Source organism: Geospiza fortis, unplaced genomic scaffold, assembly GCF_000277835.1.
Source record: "Geospiza fortis unplaced genomic scaffold, GeoFor_1.0 scaffold614, whole genome shotgun sequence".
NCBI lineage: Eukaryota > Metazoa > Chordata > Aves > Passeriformes > Thraupidae > Geospiza > Geospiza fortis.
This window is the reverse complement of record NW_005054488.1, coordinates 884,056-906,149: the sequence shown is the minus strand read 5'-3', so window position 1 is coordinate 906,149 and position 22,094 is coordinate 884,056. Positions and strand designations below refer to the sequence as shown.

Below are 22,094 nucleotides of genomic sequence, written 5' to 3'. Positions count from 1 at the left end.
TTTCTCAGGATGTACATCCCGAGAGGAGTATCCCAGGTGGTGGTGGTGGTCTGGTTTCCGAAAGAAGGAAGGAGTATTTCTTCTGGTGAAGTCCAGTTTCCAGATGTGGGTCCACCTTTGGATTGCAAGGACTATAAATCTCATAACAGTGATGTCCAGCTTCCCTTGGTCGAACCTATTAGTCCTTGAGGTGATGTCCATCTTCCTTTCTCAAGCTGCAGCTTTCCTTTTTATAGATTCTAAAGCTATAGTTTCAAAAGATCCTTACTACAAGCAATATGCTGAAATTATACTTCAAAAAGTTATTATTGCAAAACTCTTTAAGGCTTACAAGCAGAAAGTTCCTGTCAAGCAGCATCCGTAAAGCTTTAATTCAAATGCTCCTAAATCAACTTAAGACTTATAAAGGTTAATTGCAAACAAAGGATAGGTTCAAAGGCCTTCTTCCATGCTTTATTTTTCTCAGTTATTATTAGAATTTGTCTTTATAACTGTCCCGCGGTCGGTTTTCACACATATTGCAATCACAAACACACACGTTGCCTGTACGTACCTGACACGAAACTCTGTATTTCACACCTCTGAGGCAACAACAGCAGACAGTGTGTTCGGAGGTTTTTCTCTCTTACAAGATTTTCAGTGCCAGTTCTTGGGGACAGAATGGCGCCCGCTGAGCTGGAGGGGTGCGGCTCAGCAGTGCAGAGGGACAGACAGACAGCCCGCTCTGGGCTGCTGTTTGGGGCACTGCTGGGCCTTAGCTTTTACTCATTGTCCTTGAGTTTAAAGCTGTTACACTAATCCTCTGCTTATCACTTTTTCAAGTCCTGTTGAGTGGAAGCAGGACAACAATACACTGAAGTTCTTCCCAAAGTTTGGAGAGAGCCACTTGGGTTGGAGAGAGATTCCAAGAGTACTGCAAAAGAGAATTCACTTGTGAGAAGCTTTGGAAGGGGGATTGGTTTTCGTTCTGAAAAGCTGCTGCTTTGAAACAATTCTTTAAACACACATGATGTGTTCTTGTGTGAAGTGGGAGGGCTCGGTGGTTCTATACTACATAAGCTGCCTTAGGCTCTGGCTTGCTTTCTTAAGTAAATTTCTTCTTTTAAACTAGGAGATGGACTTGTACTTGCTCTGGGAAGGCTTTCAGAGTGCTGGGTTACAGATATTGCCAGTGGCAGAATATTGAAAGCTGGATGACCTTTACTTTTTTTAGTTTTTCCTTTTTTTCTGGAATATTTGACTAACAAGTAATAAGAAAACATACAAGGATATATCCATGTGTATGTTTGAATCTTGCCTGTGCTTTATAGACAAAAAAGACCTGAAATTTTGAGTATTCTATTGACAGTTTATTGTATGTGTTGTATTTTTCTTTTTATTACTGAAGTGCAGGAATTTGAGGGTTTCATGCAGTTTTGAGAACTGTGATCCATCCTGATCCTTACTGAGTTCCACTGGTGATAGATGTTGATCAAATCTTGCTACTGCCAGACAGTTAGGGGCAGTTAATTAATTTGTTTTTCAGCACTTGTATGTACCTCATTCCTTCAAGAGCTGTGTATTCTGGCAGGGAGTTGTGATTACTCCTTCTCCTGGTTGTTTTAAGGAATTGGCTAATTGTGCATGACTGGTGCCTCTTGCTGCATGGGTAGCTGCTCTCTGATTTGCCATGTTTTGAGGCTGAGATAAGGAAAAGGAGAGGGTTATGTGGGTACAGAATTGGAGTAACCACTTTATCCTTTTGAAAACGCAGCTTTCTTCTGGTTTAAAATACAGCATGCTTCTGGAAAGCCCCCTGTTGCTAACACTGCAGTAAATGGTGCTGAGGGGGAGAACCATCACATGGTTCAGCTTTAGAGCTTTGGCTTGCTGTTATGTTCAGCCTGTGGAAGGAGCTTTCCTCAGGGATCAGAGGCCACTTCACAGTTACTGCAGTGCATTGAGGCTGGTGCTGGTGCAGGTGGGACATTTTTTGGAGACACTGTTAGTGAGACACAGGTCACAGCTACAGGCAGTATCTGCTTTACTGGAGTCTTTGGCTAGCTTGCCAGAGCTTGAGTCTAATACAAATACAGTATTTGTTCTTGGGTGTACCTAGAGCTCAGAGTCTAGAGAGGGAATCCTTACCTGAATTCTTCAAATGTAACTGTGACCTAAAGCAGTGAGAGAGAGCTTAGTGGGGCTCTGCATCAGGCCTGACACCTTTATTGAAAAGGAAATGGATTCTGGAATTTTACTGGGCAGAATTCTCACTTGCATGTGTGCTGTGTTTGTCTCACAGTGTATGTGTTGTCTGTTTTCATTTTGGTTGAGGCCCAATTCATAAAGGCACTCTCCTAGATGAACTTGTAGGAGATAAGACTTGTCTGAGCACATGGAACTTGAAATAAACCAGTTGCAGTTATGTCATTAGGAAAAAAAAAACCAACCCTACAACAAAACTCAACAATCCAGTCCATGAGTATTTGTATATGCTTTATTAATTACACCAGCAGAATATTGAGCATGCTTGGTAGGAAACAGTTGAAGTTACATGATAGTCTGAGGAGTTTGAACCATCTTAACCCGGTGGTTGGTGACACCTGCAGGGGCAGTGATAAGCCTCAGGTGTTGAGCTATTTTTGTCCAATTAGCAGTGGATTAGGCAGCAATGTAGCACTGCCTAATTCAGCTCTGCAGGAAATGGAAGGAGATGGAGACAGGTGAAATGAAGAACAGTGCAAAAGAAACTGAAAGGAGGGTGAGGAAGCTTGCAGGTGGGTAGTTGCCTACTGTAGTTAAGTTAGCAGATTCAGGAGTCTTTCTGAAAAAGGAGAAGGTGGAAAGCTAAAGGAGGCAGGGAAAGCACAATGCATGTTAAATGCACGTTTGAGTAGAGTTTGTAAGTTTTCCTCCACAAAAGTAAAAGCTAATAAAAGGTAAGAGTGTAACTTTTGAACTGAGGTATAACTATTTGACTTGATCTGGAAAGAAATTAAATTTTATGGTAGAAAATGGATTGGAGAACAAGCAACATTTTGATACTACTTTATTGCCCACTGGAGGTAAGTTTTAAGTCCACAGGAATGTGTTTTTTCACTATAAACAAATACTGCAGTCTATGTAAGTTTTGTTAAGCCCATAAAAATGCACACAGTAATCATAAATGCATATAAAATGCACCAATGACTGGAAGACATACATACATCAGTGTAGCCTTTTCCTTGAAAAAGTATAGAATCATTGTTTAATGTTGACCTTTGTAGTATTTTTATGGCTCTTTTTGGTATGAACAGTCATTTTCCTCAAAAGGCTTCTTAAGGCTTCATGAATAAAGCTAGTGGGGGAAACTGAGAACACAAAACAAACCTGTAGAAGATACTTCTGTATACCACAAAATTAGAAGCAGAAAATACCTGAGTACATTTTTTCATGTATGGTTTGAAGAGAGCAGGCTAACAGTTGTAATCAGTTTACACTGTATATAATTTCTATTGAAAGCTGTATTGACTGCTGTAATGCTGGAATTCAAATGTTATTCCTCAGCTCAGTGTTCAGTTGCTCTCCTACAAATGAAATACCATCTCAATTGTGATCTTTCAGGATTAACCTCTACCTCAGTGGGTTGATTACTGGGCTGTTCTTGTGTCCATTTGTGCCCTGCCCTCCTTAGGCCTTTTTAACTCCTTGCCAGTGCCAGGGAGAATGTTACACATGTTGAAGTGACACTCTGTCTGGTTAGTGTTCCTTAGAGGTGTGTATAAGAAATACTCTTGCTTGGTTTTGTGGAAAACCAGTAAGATTTTCTGATATTTACTATGTGTTAAAAAAGAGGTAAAATGATAGGATCAATACTTTAAACTTCCTAAAACTGTAATTGAAGTTTTATGACGCACAAGTTCATTTTTTGTGAAATCTGAAGCATGCTGGTTTTTATTTTGGTAACACTTTCCCAGTATGGTACTAAGAATTTCTGTAGGGTTATCAGTGGGAGGGATTGGGTTGTATCAGAGGGTTCTTCACACTAGGCTAAAAAAATCTCAAAGTACAGGCTTGGGGCTTACCCTGCAGTGTAGTGAAGGACCTGGGTCACTTCAGGCTAGGCAGAGCTTTGGGAGCTCCTTCCTCAGTGAAGCAGTTTCTTGACAGGAGGCGTTTAACAAAAAACAGGAAATCTTCACCAAGAAGAGGAAACAGAAGCTTTTATGGAATTAATGACTTAGTTATCCTTAGTGATTTACAGTAAAAGTGCTTTGGGACTTTGGGTAAAATAATGAAAAGAATCTGAGCTTCTATTGGTGGAGCAGAAGGGATCACATCTAGAGAACATGCTGCTTCATTTTGTACAATTTATAGAAGAAGAATTTAGCTAGTTAGCAGACAATCTGTTCCTGAGCAAATACTTATTTTTGGGAGTTAATGGAGTGAATTTGACTGAAAAAAATCCTTGGGGGTACATCTAATTCTTGCTGTGCAGTGTGGACAATATATCAGCAAAGCTGTTCTCAACTGCAAATGGAACAGGTGGTGAGGCAGTGCAGTGATTATTTACTCCTCTACTACTTAAAAATCTCACTTTTGCATTTGACTTTCCATTTTGTTCTCAACCTGGGGTTAAGTCTGAACCAGGATTCATTCCTGAACCACTGTATTGCATCCTTAAGTCATGGCTGGAACGTCTCTCCCAAGGATTTCTGTCCCTTTCCAGCAGAATCACTGTAGGAGCCCTCACCGGGAAGAGGCAATCTTACTTTGCAAGTGAGCTTCCACTTCCCCGAGGCTGTGAAGGGATTGGGAATGGGTCCCTTTTGTCCACAGAAAGGATGTTAGGCTATCTCTGTTTCTTTCAGCAATAGATAGCTTCAGGTATTTGGCTGTTAAGAATTACCACGGGATTTCTGGAAATCCACTGGAGGTAATTAGTGGCTCTCCAGGGTGTTTTACCTAAATGTGTTTTCTGTTTTGCATTAATACCTGGTGGAAATCTGAGGTTGAATGAAGCTTGAGCCTTCATCTTCACTTAAAGCCTTCATCCTCTGCTTGGGGAGAGAACATTGGGGGATCCACAGTGTGAATGCACTTGTGTGAGCATAGGCAAGGGAAAAAGTCTTCCACCCCAAGGAAGTTTGGACAACAGAGTGAACTTGTTCATGTATAATTTATCTCTCATGGCCTTTAAGTGCATCTTTCTTTGCCTTTCAGTTGTTTGGTAAAGAGTAGGAACTGAAAAAATCTGGGCACGCATTTCCAGTTGTGCTCTCTCCTCGATACACCAGTCCCATGTAATGTATAAATCAAGGAGAGCAATATGATTTGTCAAATTATTTTTTAACAGAGTATATCTGCAATACCCAAATCTTACTCTTCAGCAGTTTCTAGCCTGAAAAGTTGTTGGGTCATGATACTGTAAAGAGAGGAACCCCCTCCCCAATACAGAAGGGTGAACCCTCACCCAATAGTAAAAGCACCAGTTAAAGTGCCTGTAAAAAGTTGTTTAATAACTGCAGGAATAAAAGAAATGTCCATTGGCATATCTTCTGTGTAGAGATAATGGGCATCAAAAAATGCCTTCAGAATCTAAAAATCCATCCAGCTAAGGAAATATTTTATCTACTGCCAGTGCTGCACTTACATGCTCAGTTCAAAGTCTTATTTTCCCACTGCACCTTAATTAGTGTATTAATTGATGTTGCTAAACCTCATCAAGGATGGTTTGTTCTCTGTTTGTTATGTTTTCAAGGAAAAGCTCTATAACTGCTTTCTTAGTGTCTTTAAAATGTCTGGAGAAAATGATAATTTTTTTTTTGGTAGAGTTCTGATTTCAATCAGACCAGCCTACAAGAAAGCTTTTTATTTGTCCTGACAAACTTTGCTCTTCGGAAGGACAATTCTTTTCTGACTGAGAGCAATCTTGGATTTTCATTTTGCAGTTTTGAAGTTGCAGTGTACTTGGGTTTGAAGTCCCCTAGGGGAAGCTAGTTTCTTCCAGAGAATACAAAAGAAATGTGATGTATTTGTGTAGTTTATACTGCTTAGGGGAGAGACTGTGGTGTAATGAAGATTTCTCAGATTGCAAAAACCTTTTGAGATGTGTGTGATACATGACAGTAAGGTCTTATCCGAGCTAGGGCTTGATTTTTTCTTATAGACTATAGACATTTACTATTGCTGAAACAGCTTGCCGTCCTTATTAGCAACATTATAGCCTCAAAAGAGACTTCAGGTTCACACATGCCCTTGCTCCTGCTTGGAAAAATTACACACAGGTGTTTGCCTCCTTCCATGTGATTTATTTGAATTATTATGGTTTGGATTTGTGTTAAGAAGATCTCTTCAGGAGCTGCTGAGGGAAGCACCAACAGTGAATGTGCTGATGGCTGAGACCATGTTAATGACTCGAGGGATCTGAATTGTCTTTGGGTGGAACAGCTGTGAGCCTCACCACCTACTGCTGAGATTGACTGAAAGCCCTTTTACTTATGCATAAGGTACTTGTGGACAAGTGCTGCTTCAGTGCCAGGAGAAGAAAATTCTACCTATTTTCTCATGGAAACAGAAGCCTTATTCACATTGCTCAAAATGAAAGGCAAAGGTCTAAATTTGCTGCTGGCAGTGCACTGTAGTATGAACTCCAAATACTCATCCAAAATACAGCATGTGTTTATTCCAAAGTAGCCAATGCTACTTTGTTTAACTTAATAGATATTTTAAAGACACCTTATGTAAATATTACAGACCTCTGTTTGCTGTTGTAAAATGGCCTAATGTAAATTCCTAGTGCTTATTCCCTACCCTAGGTTTGCTGCTTGTGCTTTGAGAATACTTTTCTGAAATGGGCCATGAGCAAGGAATGCTTAGGGCTGAAGGATCAGGAGGGGAAGCATGAGCTCAGAAAGTTGTTCCTCTTTATATTCAAAAAACTCTTATTGCTGTTGACTTCAAATAAAAAGGAATACTTGTGCATTCAGAGCTCCTTCCCAACCTGAGCATGCTTTGCCAGAGAAGAGCCACACTTTTTAACCCTTCTAATCTCCCACATGATCTGGTAACACTCACAGAACTTGTCCCCAGTGCTGATGTGTTACATGGAGCCACTGGCACCAGATGGTTTCAAGTTCATTCTCACATTTTGAACGGGGGTTGGAGTACATGATCTCTGGGAACCTCTTTCATCCTAATTTATTATTCTGTGACTGTGACACAATTTACATCAAGGACTGTATTTGTACTGAAATGTTGGAGCCAGTGTAACTAGCAAACAGGATAAAAACTTGCTGTGAACTGTCTGTATCTGCCTTGCTCATCATGGCAGGGACAAAACTGCTTAGAGCAGCTCCTCCCTGATAAACAGGAGCTCCATATTGCCCATGTTTGTACTGGATTCCAGGACATGAAAGTAATGTTTTTCTTGAAACTGGCAAATGAATTTGAAAAACCTGCTTACCTTATGTTAAAGAGAGAAAAAAAAAGCTGCTGAGAGTTTTTGCCCTGTTGGAATGGCTGGCATTGCCTTTTTATTTTACCCTTGAAATGTTGCTGCTTTTAGACATAGAAGGGTTCTTTAAATCAATAATGTTTGCACTGAGTCCTGTAGAGTGCTTTATTTTACATAGGTGGTGTAGGAAGAAAGTGTGAGTGAACACAGATTTAAATTAGGGATACACAAGCACCTCAGATACTGAGGCAAGGGAATTAAAATACTGAAGCCAGTATGAATTGATTGTTGGGACCAATAGTGAAAACTTCTGACCTGCACTCCACAGAAAAACAACTAATTTTTTTTCTTCTTTTTTGAGGGGAGGGAATAGCATCTTTTAGAGCTGTACTGTGATGATACAAAGTCATCTGTGGGTACTTTAAGTTGAAGAGTCAGGAAGGAAAGCATAGAATCAAACCCTTTTTTTTTCAGATACTGCATTAAAAAACCAACCTATGCCAGTTTACTTCAAATAGAAGAGAATACAGTGTTAGCACATTGATGAAAACCAGATTTCTTCAGTCTTAACCATTTTTTTAGTGTGGAAAAGATAATACATCACATGGGTAGGGAACCAGTGAATTGTCTTGGAATACCAGGGAAAGTTGTACAAAGTATTTTTGTGTAGGCACAGGTGTACGTGGAAGGCCCTGCATTCCAAATCTCATCCCCTTCAGAAAGTGATTCTTAATCTCTTCTGAATTTTCAATAGGAAAAGTAATTTATTTGTCTTTGCACTGAGTAATGCCTTGTAATTACTTCTATCAATTAAGGACAGTAAAAGCCTTTGGTGTAGTAGATTATTCTTGAGGTAGTAGTGATGGTGTCCTAAAATGTTGCTAAAGGAAGATTTGCTTTTATGTCACGGCAGCTGAACTGTAGAAGTTGTTGTATGAGTTTTGGGTAACTCCAAAATGGCTGTGGCCGTGTTGATATTGGCAGTACTGGTTCTCAGGCACTGTTTGGTCTGCATTAAGTGGTTGCAGGCACTGCAGCTACTTCAGGGAAGGCTGTGATGGTTGACAAGTGTGCAGTAGTTTACAGGAGGACTTGATATTACTACAGCTGATAAAAAGATCTTCTGGATCCCAGTGTCCCAGCCTCTTGTACCTTTGTCAAACCTGTCTCTTTCAGCCTGCTGATACTCATTTGCAGTGAGATACTTTCTCCTTCATCCATTTAAACTTGTGGAGCATCGTGGAAGAGATTTTTACTTTAAAGGAAGCTGTATCTCTATGGTGTATGTTATAGTAGAAGATAGATTTGTTCTTTCACAGATTTCAAGTTTCCATATACCTTGTCACTGTTGGTTGCACTGTGTATGTTGTATGATATGATCATTTCAGTTGAAAACCATACCACTAAAAGAATAATTTGTTGATAGCTCAGGGCAGAAATTATTTTGTGTTTAAGTACAGCAAGATAAATTTTATTTGAGCTTTAAGGTCTTAAAAGTAAGTTTAAAAGAACAGTGTAAAAGCTGGTTATGGTTTGAAGGGCTCTGAAAAATTAAGGGGCAAGATCACAGGCAATCTGCTGAAACCTTAGGCTCTTACTTTGAAATTTCCTCCTATTTTCTAAACACCACTCTGCAGCTGTTACCTGCTGAGCCTAAATTGGGGTGAGGTGGTAAGATTTCTCATCACTGTCACCTCTTTCCACAGCTCTTTTCCCCTCCTGCAGTGCTTCCCTGTTCAAAAACATTCTTTGACAAAATATTTCTCCCCCAGAATGAAGGCTTTCTAGCAGAGATGTTTTTTGGCAGGTTTGAAGTTTGAGCAGGAATATTTGCTTACAAGGCTGATTGCTAATTTAAGTCTATTTATTTTATTTAAGGTGGCCAATCTTGCTTGTTCATTGTCAACAAATGAAGATGGAACGAAAATTGTCCAAATGGCAGCAAATCACATTGAGACTTTGTGCCCACAGGTAGGAGGTGTTCACTTCATTCCCACTGTCACATACACTAGGCTGTTGTCACACAATGCACGTTTCCTTGTGTTCCTTTTGTCTAACTTCACATTCCATTTACACAGCTCAGCGTAGCAAATGGAGACCAAACGATAAATGCAAATACTTAGGCAGTCTGTTCATCTGCTCTGTGGTTAACATAGAAATGGTTCATAGTCTGTATTGGCTGGGGGTTCTTCAAAACTGCAATTGCAAAAATGTGCTGCTCTGTTTCTGAAACACCTGATTGAATGAGCAATTTCATGAGTAACATGAAAACTTTGGGATAATTCACTCTGAAATAGTACCTGTTTTGACCTTCAACTTGAAAGACTCACCACTTGTTTTGGTTTTTGTGTAAGGGAACAGTAAAGTATGAATTCCTCTGATTATCACCAATTTAAAAACTTGAACTTTCATCTTAAGGAAGTGAATGGGAAAAAAGCACAGCTACAGATAGACTTTTTCTAAGATATTAAGTACCAAAAATGTGTTCACTTTGTCATGTTCAGAGTTACAGAGATATGAAAACTATGAAAGCATAGATCTTTTAGAGCAAAGATTTCACTGATTCCTGTGAATCTGCAGAATCTGTGTTGCAGCCTTGAGGCTGCATAATCCCAAGATCATTAGTTCTGTGGAGAACACTGTAGTTTACACAGTGGCATGAGTATTCTTACCCTTTTGTGGTAACGTAGTTGAAATAAAAGTTGAAGAGCAAATATTAATATGTTCAATGGCAAGCTTGAGAAGTCCATTTTATGCCTGTTGAATAAATGCAAATCTTGGAGAAATGAAAAATTTCTGTCAAGGAAGTGTGATGTTCTGAAAATGTCACAAACCAATGTTTTCTCTTGAATAATTCAGTTTCAATGTCTGTTTTTAAAACTTGAAGAGTTTTGTGTTTCAGATCACACTCGTATGTGATTTAATGTGTTCCTGGATTTGTAAGAAGGCTTCTTCCAGCTTCTTTGTTTCTCCAGGGGTCTTTTTATAATGCACTTTTATAATGGATTATTATGCATCCCAATACAGCTTTTTAATTGAAATTGAAACCTCCATGTTTGATACCAGAAACTCTTAAAATCTAATTTTGACTAAAATATTGATTTTTCTTCATTTAAGATTCTAGGCTTTTAATTTCCTATGCCAAAATGAAAGTTTCTTGGGTTTGTTTCTTTCCTTTTGTTTAACCTCAAGGTAAACTGGGGTGAATTAGTTGATGATTATAGATCTGACTAAAAAGAGAATGTAGAATACATAGAAGATTATATTACTACTAGTGGCATGTTCATTGTGCAGGATTTGCTGCTTTCTCAGATAAGGACCATGCCCTGTGGAAGCAATTTGCTTTTTACCTAGGTAAGAAATAGCAGATTAAGGCTCCTGCATGTTTTCAGTACACCAGATTATGCCATATCATTTAAAAACATTCCATAGGGAAAATAATTATCTGTTAAGTTCCCTGTGAGGCATATCAGTTACAGTTCAGAGTGGGGAAATTCACATGCAGAACTCCCCAATGCCCTTAAATCTTCAGAGTGAAAGAAAAGGTATTTTATGTGCTTTACAAAATATTTATTAAAGGAAAGCATGGTATGGATTGAAACCTGATAATAATAGAGCCTCCCAACCCCAAATGCCCCAAAAAGTACCAACCAAAAAAACCCTCTAGCAATTGCAGAAAACACTTGGGAGTTTTGCAGATTTGACAGCAAAACTTCCTATGGAGCACAGAGGAAAAGGCAGCTACAGAATTGGCAAACACTGGAGAAAAGCCTTTTGGCTTTGTTACATTAATCATGCATCATACATCTCATCTGCTGCAGGTAAAATGGAGAGGGTTGATTTGGAGCCTTGTTGCTGTTGAGTAAGAAAGACCCAGAGTCACCAGCAGGCTTTGGACAGGTTTGCACAGCATCCCCCTGACTTTGGATTCTCTCTTTTATTCACTGTTCTGACACACACAGACCAGACTGGCCAGTTAATCAGTACACTGCACCTGATTGCCTGATTAACAAAGCCCCTTTCCTACAAACAACCTTTGAGAAAACCAGGAAAACACTGAGTAGGAAAACAACACCTGCAGGTTGTTTATAATAACAAGCGATCATTGTTTATCTTCAACTCCCTAAAGTGTCACAAGCTGATTCTGGGAAAACTTACCTGGTTTTCTTGCTCTCTGACCAGGCTGTCACATCCACAAACCTTTTCTTGTTTTGTCAAGTGAAATTATTAACAAATATTTTTGACTGTTCAACAAATGAAATAAGCTGGGCATTTATATTGGAGCCAATGCAAAACACATAATGGTCCTGGAATGTTATGAATGTTTTATGAGAAATTAATTTAGTGTTCAATCAGTAATAATAATAAAAAAATGAACAGCTGGTTGCATATGATTTGGTGAAGAATTATTTCTGTTCCTATAACTCACTTTTGGCTGGGAGAATTGGGTGTTGTCAGGTAAGATCTCCAGTGTCACTTGTATTCAGAATCCATGTTACTGTCCTGGTGTGTCAGCAGAATCTTGACTTCAGCTGAGTGCATGGGAAAGAAAGGGAAGGGAAAGGACCAACAAGCTTTTGTTTTTAAAAGCAAGGCTATCAATCTGTAGAGCTGTTTGGCTAATACCTGTTTTGGGTTTGCTACTCCTGTGCTTCATTTCAGTGGTGTGTTTGGGGAAGACTGTGATTGCTTCTAACAGTCCTCTGGAATACCTGATAATAATGATAAACCTGTTAACATAGAGAGGGAGAACTATCCTGTGGGGAACCAGAGATAAGCAGATGAGAATCTGGTTTCTCTATCTAAATTCTTCATAGATTTTTACATTTTTATGGTCTGATCAGCTTTCAAATCCTGAGCTGCTGCTTTTGAGAAGAATGTCCTTGAGCCTAAAACTGGAACAGTTGTGTCCAAGTGGAGATCAGAGGTGGTGGTCTTAAGGCGACAGCTAAGATGATCTTCAGTGTGTCAGAGGGCTCTGCCTGGAGCCTTTTTATTAGCATAAAGATCCCAGGAGAGTTGTAAGGAGCAGGGAATTTGGGATATTTTAGAAGAGCTGTGTCTGAAACAGTGAATTTTAGGCTCACTTCCTTTGAAAGGGAGCTCTCACTGGAGCTTGCTGCTAGTTACCAGAGTGAGAGTGGCACAGGGTAATTACTGGAACATCATGGAAGGAAGGAAAATGCAAGAAAAACAAACAAATGTTCATGGTTTAGCTTAATCTTCAGATGGTGATAAAAAAATTCTTGGAAGTCATTTGATCCTATGGAAAATTGTACCGGATATTTTAAAGAAGAGGTGTAAGCACTGGTATAAGCAGAACCTTGGATCTTAATATTTTGGTGAGCTCTGTTTTTCTCTGAAGTATTGAGGGATAGATAGAAACCATCTGGTTATAAAGTGAGGTGAGAAGCAATTCTATGTAACTAATGAAAAGTGTGTAACACTTGGCACAGTTGTGAAGGATTCAGCTGTGATTTTGAATGCCATCTTTTCTTGCTGCTTAGAACTTAATATGCTGCTAGTAGCTTTTACTACTGCCTGCTCTGTGATAAACCAGTGTGTAGCAGCGTGGTGTTTAGGTGGTGGATGCTGCTACCCAATTCCCAATGAGCATCTCCTGTGGAAAAGCCACTTGGGTGAGCATTCAGGCAAGTCCACACACCCCACTCAGCACAGCTAGCTCAGCCAAGAGAGGCAGGAGGGCCTTTATATGGTCAGTTCCTGCGAGGTTTATTGCAGCGCCCCAAAGGGAAACCAGGCAAGAGACCTGGCCATGGGGTGCACAGGGGTCAGTGTGGGGTCAGCAGCCAATGGTCTGAGGGCACGGGGGTGCTGCAAAGGGCATTGCCCTGCAGGGGAGATGGGGCTGGCCACCAGGGGTGCCACAACCAGTGAGGAAACAGGGAAAGGAGAAACCACCAGAATTAGGAACAGATGGGGAGCGAAAACTGGGGTGGATCCATGTTGAGAGGCTCCATGGGAAGTCTTCTCTTTCAGCCTAGGTGGAGACTCTATGGTGTGTCCTCTCAGGGCGAGGCCCTGGGGATTTCCCTGAGGGGTTCAAATGAGTCACTGTGGCAGTTCAGGTAACATGGAGAGAGGTACTGGAGTAAGGAAGATGCTGAGCTGATTAGTGGGAATATATTTATACACATGTTTGCAGACCATTGAAATACTGATCTGACAGCTGTCTTGAACATTTTGTATTTGGCTTGTCCGGCATAATTCATCTGTTTCTTCAATGCCAACGTGACAGTCTGGAACTGACTGCTGTATTTTGGTATTATAGAGCTTTTTCTCTATTGACACACGTGTACCTGCACTGAGAAGGGCAAAAACCACCAAGCCTTGCAAGAAACCAGACCCTGCAGCCTTCCTTTCTTTGAATTTTAATTTCAGCCCTGTTGTAGTGATGCTTTCTTTCCTATCTTGCTAGCAGAGAATATTAAGCCTGTCATGTGTCTTTCAGGGTCATGTGAAATTGTCTGCATTTATCAGTATATTCAGAAATACCACAGAACCTAGAGTTGAGGGATTGAGGGGTTTTTTGGAGAGTGTGTGTGTGTGTGTCTGCAGAAGGGATCCAGGCAAAGCATCTCCGTTCCAGTGCAGCAGCCACTTGCATTCTCTGCTCTTCCAAGTACAGCCATGGCCTCCAGTTTGGTGCAAAGTGTCATGGAAGCCTTCAGCAGCCCAACAGTGACAGCTCTGTGCCCCACACACACAAATCCAACTTGAGAAGCTCTGCTTCCCAAGCAGGGCTTGTGTGCTCTCTGCTTGCTTTCTTAGAAAATGATTGTGACTTTGTTATGCTTTATAAGTTTTGATCAAGCTTTCGTGTGAATGTCCTATAATTTTTTTCTCAAAATTAAATATTGTGTTTTTCTGTTACGAAAATGGATGGAGGAATTCAGCTCTACCTTTGAGAAAAGCTAAAGAATTCTTTCCATGGATTTACACTTAAATTGTCTTGCCTTTTTTTGTTGATACAGACAAATGGATATTATTTCCTTCTGTGTAATTTTCTAGGAAATAGGTAATAGCAAACATGAAAATTCTTGCTCACAAAAATGAGACTTGATAGCTAATCAGTGGGCAGGACTTTTGATGTGTTGCATTTTTCAGGTATTGGAGTTCAAGTATGTATTTTATGATGCTGTGGATTTTTGAAGCTAGCAGTTTGCATTTCCTGTATATTTACTCTTTCATGAGAGAAAAATCAATCATCCATTTTTTAATTTGCTCTGGCACACTAAATAGTGGGGAACATTGAAGAAGATTTTTTCTTAGCCTCATCAAGACTCTTCACCAACATCACTTTAATAACCACAGTTTCATCTTCTTGCTTGAGCCATCTTTGTGGCATCTCTTTGTATCTGTATTAATACAAATTCCTTCAGATACAGGGCAGAAGTAATGGGGGAGAACATGGTAAATCAGTGAGTTCTCTACCATCTGCTTAAAAGGCAGACAACAGATGTTAGTATCCAACAGTATTGGACTTCTTAGGTATCATCTCCAGCCTTTCAGTGGAGAATTTAGTTAAAAGTATGTATTGTGCCTTAGTACTATTTCTGAAAGGAAGGTTAGTCTGGTGAAATGATGGTTTTCATGTAGATTTTCATCATGTTGCAAAGTTCACACACAATGCTGCTGAAGATGAGGATTTCATCATTAACCTTGCTATTTATGGTGGACTACTTGAGCACTCCTGTGTTTAGTTCCTTCTCATGCAGCCTGGTTCCACAACCGCTTGGTCTGGTTTACAGCACCAGTGCTGCAGGAGACTCCCCCCTGTCCCTGCTCCCCAGCCCTCATTCTGGCCCTGCCCTCAGGAGCAGCAGGAGCAGTCCCAAAGCTGCTCAGCAGTGTGGGTCAGGAGCTGCTGAGTCCCCCTGGGAAGCAGGAAGGTGGAGTTTGCCTTCAGGCCAGCTGCCCAGTGCCCTTTGCTGTGTCTGCACTCAAGGGAGGGGAGTGAGGGCAGTCTGGGGGAGCAGTCGCTGCTTTTGGTGGCACTGCAGAGCCATTGCCTGACGCCAGCTTGAGCTGGCAGTGCCACAGCTTTGGTGACAGAAGGCAGTGTCCAGGATTGGTGGAGAGCTGTTGTTGCTGGTTTATCAGCAGACATGGTGTGGCAGAAGCTGTTAGTGCAGTCCCCAGTGGGAGCAGTGGTGTGTGAGCCTGTTTGGATGGAGGGAGCCTGCGCCCTCAGAGCTGTGCAGTGCTCATGTCAAGGGCAGGCTGCACTGAAGGGGCGGGTACAAAACCACGTCTGGCTATGGCAAAGACTGAAAGTGGTACAAGGAAAAACCTTTCTTACATCCCCTAGCATAATGCACTGGCACTAGTATTTGCAGGACGTTATCTTGCTTATGCAAATTGAGGTTTGTCATTTTCTAAACCTTGTAGCAAGCTTATTGGGATACTATGAATCCTAAAGCTGTGGAACACCAACATGTGTTGGAAGGCGCAGTACTTTATGCTTCTGTGCACATAGATGTTTGTTTTGGCTTGAACTTCTCTAATAACAGTTTGAAAGGGGGGAACCTCTCCCCCACTGTTACTCTTAGGTTCCCCTGAAAGTCTCATGCTGGCTGTGACTGCTTGGCTCACTTATGATAGTACTTGGAGAGAGAATAATTGACTACAAAATGCCTTGAGGTTGTTTTCAGTCTTAACTTTCATCTTCCAGCATCTGCTATGTTAGACTAGAATCCTCAACAAATTCTCACCTTGTAATACTAAACAAAAATACAAACCCTGAGTAGCCTCAGCTTCTGTAGCAATACAGAAGCTGTCCTGTTTATCCTCTTCTTGCCTTCACCTGCAGTCAGTGTACATAAGACATGAGACTGATTGAGATTTTAAAGTTGCTGGAGGCCATTTGCTATATTACACCATAGTGCTATGAATGTTTTATAAACAATTTGTTTTTCCCGTTGCCTTTAAAACTTGAAAGTATTTTTCCTAGAAAGGTTTTTTTTTTAATCTCCTCAACATCATCCTTTTTTTCTGGATTTATAAGTTAGAGATGCTACATTTTGTTGGTGACTGTTCAACAGCAAAATACCAGGAAGGGGAAGAATGGCAATAAAGTATCATTATTAGAGACTTCTTGTGGTAAAGAACCTATTGAGTCTGGGGAGCAGGGTAGGAAAGCTTAGAGTAGTACAGGACACCAAAACAATACCACTGTTAAGAGATGGAGTCTTACATGGTTTTTGGAAGACAGGGATGGGCAGCAATAAAGAGCCAAAAATGTAAGTGGCTGTAGCATGCAGTAATAGAGAGGTGTAAATAGCACAGGCTGACAAGGGAATTCACTGCTCTTGTTGAAGCAAGGAGCTAAAATCACTAATCCATGAATCCATCTGACATGGCTTTTTTTGGGGCATTGTGCATCTCTGTTACCAGCATTACATCTAACCTGGAGATGTTTTCCAGCTGGAATACTGGCAGTGTGAGGGGGATTCTTGTGGGTGCTCAGCACCCTGCAGTCACCTGGGGATGTAGATGAGGAACAGATGGAAGCACTGAGTCTGGCAAGCACTTAGGGAAGTGGGTGAGGTGCACATGAGTCTGGTGTAGCTGCACTGATGCCAGCATGGGCTGTGTGCTCCATGTCCTTGTGTGTGCCTCTGTCCCAGCAGCTGCAGCTGCTGAACAAGCCTTCTGGAGATGGCTGCTGCCTTCTGCACGAGCTTGACAGCAAAGGCACAGCAATTCATTTTTACTCCCTGCACACTATTCCCTTGCCCTTTGTGCAGGGTCAGACTTCAGTGATTTGGGGAAATTCTGGCACAGCTCTGAGAGAAGATGTTGAAGGATTTGTGGGTGTGGTCCTGCCTGGGCCAGGCTGGCCCCAGCACTCCCCTCCAGCCACTACCATTCCATCAGTCTGTGGAGTGTCTGACCTGCAGAGGGCTGAAAGGGCAAATCTTACAAATGTTGGCTGGTTCATGGCTCTGAGCTTCCAGGATTTTAAAAAGAGCTTTTAAATGGTTTTACAGGAGTGTAATCAAATTCAAGGCAATGAATGACTACCCTTCTTGTGTTTTCATGATTTTTGAGTGCAAACTACAATGCTATAATGTCATTACATGGAGCAAAGAGAGGTAATGTGATCTGCAAGGGGATTTTCTGTGTTCCATTTTGCATTCATATTTGCAAAAATATTTAGCAATTTGACTGCCTGCTTTACTAAATTCCTAATTAAAAGTAATTAGGAAAAGTCACAGCAGCTATGAAAGTAACAGTAAAATACAGCAGCAGTTGGTTTCCTTCCTGTATCTGTTAGATGATTGTGCGTTATTGTTAACAAGGAGGCAGAGTCTTAATTTGCTACTCTGAGTTAGAAAAGCTTTTTTTGTGTCATAAAGCTTTTGCTACTATTGCAAACAGTAATTTCAGGTGTTGTTTACCAAGCTAATTCCCCCCCAGTATATCTTTACGTGATGAATTGATGGGAATTAAATTTCAGTTTTCAGATGAGGTCATGCCACTGTGTGTATCATGGGATTGTAGTATTTTCAAGACTATTCTTGGGATTTTGTAGGCTACACAGGCAACTTGATGTGTACTTGTAGATAATTTTGCATTTGCTAAGAGCTCTATAAATGTCTTTGGTGGTGTTGGTTTTCATATTTTATTTCCCACACATGCTGGTATTGACATTCTAGCAGGAAAAGATGTGGACAATATGTTTGGCTAGGATGCCATAACCTTACTCTGGATTTTGACTGCCCCTTTCTGTAACTTTCTGGAATATGGAACTGTTATCCCATGTAGCTCTGACATCCAGGAGCTGAAATGAGACCTGGCTAACAGGATGGTGGTTGTTTTCTTGTGCAGGAGAGTTTCTCTAATTGACCTCTGACAGTAAGAGGATGTACAGTAGAGAGTGTTCTGACCACAGGGCTGTAGGAAGAACATCAGAACGAGCACACATGACTTTGGATGTAAAGCCAGCGATGGAGCCCTGTAGGAGGTTGTTTGTATTTTCCTGTGCTGTTTTGGTTGGGATTTTGTATAATGTACTTTAAAATGTACATGAGGCAATAGTTGTGTCATACGTGTTAAGCTTTACTGCTGTCCTTCCCCCCTGCCAGTTTATAAATGTAATCCATATGTGTGTTCATCTTACCAAATACTCAAGGACTGTGGCTGTAGTGTAGTTACAGTGCAATTGTTCCAGTTTCATTACAGTTTTATTTCATCTCTCTCAAGTTTGGTACATGAATGAATAGTCCATAAGGACCTTTCTATTTTATATGCATTACATTATAAATTGGACTAAAGATTTACTTGGGTATAAAATCCAATAAACAGAAGGTTAATGATAAAAGCTTCAGTTTTATACTGTAATTTTAGTATGCAGCTAATTTGATTGATAATTATGGGGATTGTATTTAGACACAGGGGCTTTTTATGCTGAACACCTTTTGAGATCAAGTCCTTAGACTGTGTAAATCCCTGGAGAGTTTTCTCTCTGCCTGCATGTGCTGGGAAGCTGTGCCACAGCTGTGGGAGTGTGCCGTGTGCTGGTGGCTGCATGGCTCGTCCCAGTTTGACCAGCAAACCCAGCTGTGCCCAGTGGGGAGAGGTTTTATCCCAATGTAGCTGGTGCTGCTGGTGTGCTTTGATAGAGCATTTACACAGCCTAAGAAAACACAGAAGAGGCTTACATCTCTGAAAAGCTTTGCTGCATGAAGAGGCTTGGAACACAAAGGTAAATACATTTATAGGGAACTGCAGGTAGCTGAGCTCCAGATCTGGATGGAGCACTGTTGAAGATAAGACTTCCACTATGTTTTGTTTTGTTATTTTATACTCAAAACCATTATAAGCAGAACTCAGATTTTTAAAAATTTCTTCTTACATGTATCAGTAAGTCCTGAGGATTATTTTAAGCTTCCATTTTAAGAATGTACTTATCTTAAAATAAAGATTTTGAGACTGCATTGCTCAAGGCTTGATAAACTTGGGTGAAGTGTTCTGTGGCTTTCTGAGCAGAATCTAATTGTTCCCATGTATACAAACTGTGGCTACAAGAAAGTAATTGTTTAGTTAGAACATTCAAACTGTAGCTAAAATTAAAGTAATTGCCCAGTGTTATGATTTGCTGGATCCTAGGTGAGATCCTGGATCATGGGTGTATAGCTAATACAAAAAATACAGTTGGAGGAGCAGTGATTTTATAAAGAGTCAAGAAATGCACTTTTGGTTCTTGAAATAAACTAGGGAATTTGTGCAGTCCATCCCCACACCTTTGAATATCCTATCCAAAACATTCCCTGGGTCACTTACAGACACTGCATTCAGAAAGGCAGAAATAGCAATGTTTATTCTCCTTACTTGAGTTTCACTACTGCAAAACAAAGCAAAAGTAACTTAAATTATGGTTCCATGCAAATCAGACACCTGAAATCTGACCTACAAAAAAAGCCCAGTATTTGGGGATCTGCTGTCTGCTACACTTGTCAGGTCAAGTGAAGTAAGTTCTGGAAGGAAAGTGCTGTTGGATCCACTTAAGAATCAGTCTGTAAGTGTTCAGCCTATTCTGATGTCTGTCTCCAAAAAATAGAGTGACTATCCACTCAAATGTAAATACTGAATATTTAACTACATTGTCAGTTCTTTTGTGCTTTTGTGACATTTTAAACTGAAATAATGGGAATGTTTGTTTTGTTAAAGATAACTTTGTGTGCCTTTTCTGTAGAAGGGTTTCAAATTCATTCAGAAATGTGCATGTAGTCCCTAAGTAAAGCCAAAACACAGATGTGTGCAGGGGTAGGAAGGGCTTTAGAGGAATGCTTGGTGTGTGTGGGATTGGTTTTGTTCCTGAGGAGTGCATCATGCCTCTCAGCAGGGCTAGACTATGTTGGAAGGTTTGCTTTTGAATGAAATGACACAATTTGTTTTCATAAAATACAAAAATCTTATCCCAGTGTAATAATATATTTCTGTGTATTACTGGCTGCCACTGCCCAGACACCAGGAGACAAAACCATGCAGAATTTTGTCTTAATTTCTTACCTGGTGTATCAGATCAACAATGTTTGTAGAATTGTGGGGTTACCCCCTTGCCCACAGTTCTGTTTGTTATTGAGGGATTGCTTAGCCTGTGTGCTCTTAATTTAGTCACAAGTTCCTTGGCCAGTAGCTTTTAATAACCATGTAGAAGTTTAATCTTCCTTTAATTGTTGGTGTCAAGAAGGCTTTTGCTAGATTTTAAGGTGAGGTAATATAACTCTTTGTTCACTGAGGTTTTTTGCAGAGCTTCAAGCTGCCTCATATTCTCAGAACAACTCATACATAACTTATCAAACTTATTACCAAACATAGTCAAGTATGTTCAGGGTTAAACCACATGCCCTGAGTGATATCCCTCCTTCCTGCTTTTTAAATTGTGGGAAAGGAGAAAGAATCTAGTATGTTCTTTAAATACTAGTTCTGCTAAAGCAGAGGTTGCAAATAGGACTTCAGAATTTTATCTTGGGTCATGATTTGTCTTACTTGTTTTCACCACTGCATTTAGTATTTTAGGGATTGCTGAGTTCTTATTGCATCATTGTTTCTTGTTGGCTTTTTTAGTCTCTTTCTGAAGCAGCAGGTGTCTTAATCTTGAACATAATGTAAAACTTTATGGTCATGTACCACCTGTACACTTATCTCCTCATAACTATCAGGACTGGATAATGCTGCTGAGGTGGCATTTTCTGGGATGTTGTGAGGGGAGGAGAGGGCTGTGGGTGAAGTTCTCTGATGTTCAGAAATGGATGAAAGCCTCTTGTGGAAGTACAGTCTTGCTTTGTCTCCATATGTCACTTTTGATATAATGATTAAATAATCTCCCTTTACTCTGCATCTCCTTTCAGCTGTTTCCAGTGGGGTTTTTGAATTTACCAAGCAATTCAAGTCAGTTTTATTAACAAATATAGCCAGTAATTTATTTACTCCTGGAATGCACTTAGCCCTTGGGTAGACTGTGTCTGTATTGTCTAGAGCTGTTACCAACACGACCTCAATTTTATTTATTTCTATTGACTGAAATGCACTTTATGATTAAATATGTTGTATACAAGATATTCAGCTTTCAAAGCTTTAAATTGTTATGGGTTTTTCAGATCTGTGTTACTGCAATTGCTTTATAGGCCAGATGCCAAAGCAACAGTGTCACATATCCTTGCACCTTTTTTCCATTATAGTGGGAGTTTTTGCTTCCAAGTTTGTTTTTTGACTTAGCAGAAAATAGATTCTCTTTTTTTGCAGAGCTTGGGTATATCTGGATATTTAAGCTCCCCTGCTGTGTTAAGAGACATGCCAGGCACAGCTTGGCAGAAGTTCCCCACAATTTTGTGTTAAAAGAGCAACAATAGCAGAGTTGCCAGCATGTTTCTGTGGTTTCTTTAGTAGAACCACTGTATCCTAGTAGTGACCTAGGAAATCCTGTCATGGTGTTCATTGCATTGTTTGCATTTCTGTTACCTTTCCTAGATTACCCTGCCCCAGAAGGAATTGATGTCTATTTATCACAGAGTTACAGATAACTGCATTTCAGAACAACAGTAGTGCAGGTTGGAAGGGCCCTTAGGATGTCTACAGCCTTTTGCTCACAGCTGTTTGTTTCAATGCTCAATTTCAAGCTGAACTCTGACCTTTCTCTAAACTTTGACTG

The 22,094-nt window shown here is 40.4% G+C and overlaps 1 protein-coding gene across 1 annotated transcript in view; it reads left to right on the top strand.

Moving 5' to 3' along the window:
- CTNNA3 (catenin alpha 3) overlaps positions 1-22,094 on the top strand; it is a 417,013-nt gene that overhangs the window by 262,528 nt on the left and 132,391 nt on the right. Inside the window, exon 10 of the mRNA XM_005428499.2 lies at positions 9,293-9,385. Within this exon, the coding sequence (XP_005428556.2) occupies positions 9,293-9,385 (93 nt within the window). The remainder of the gene's footprint in view (positions 1-9,292; positions 9,386-22,094) is intronic.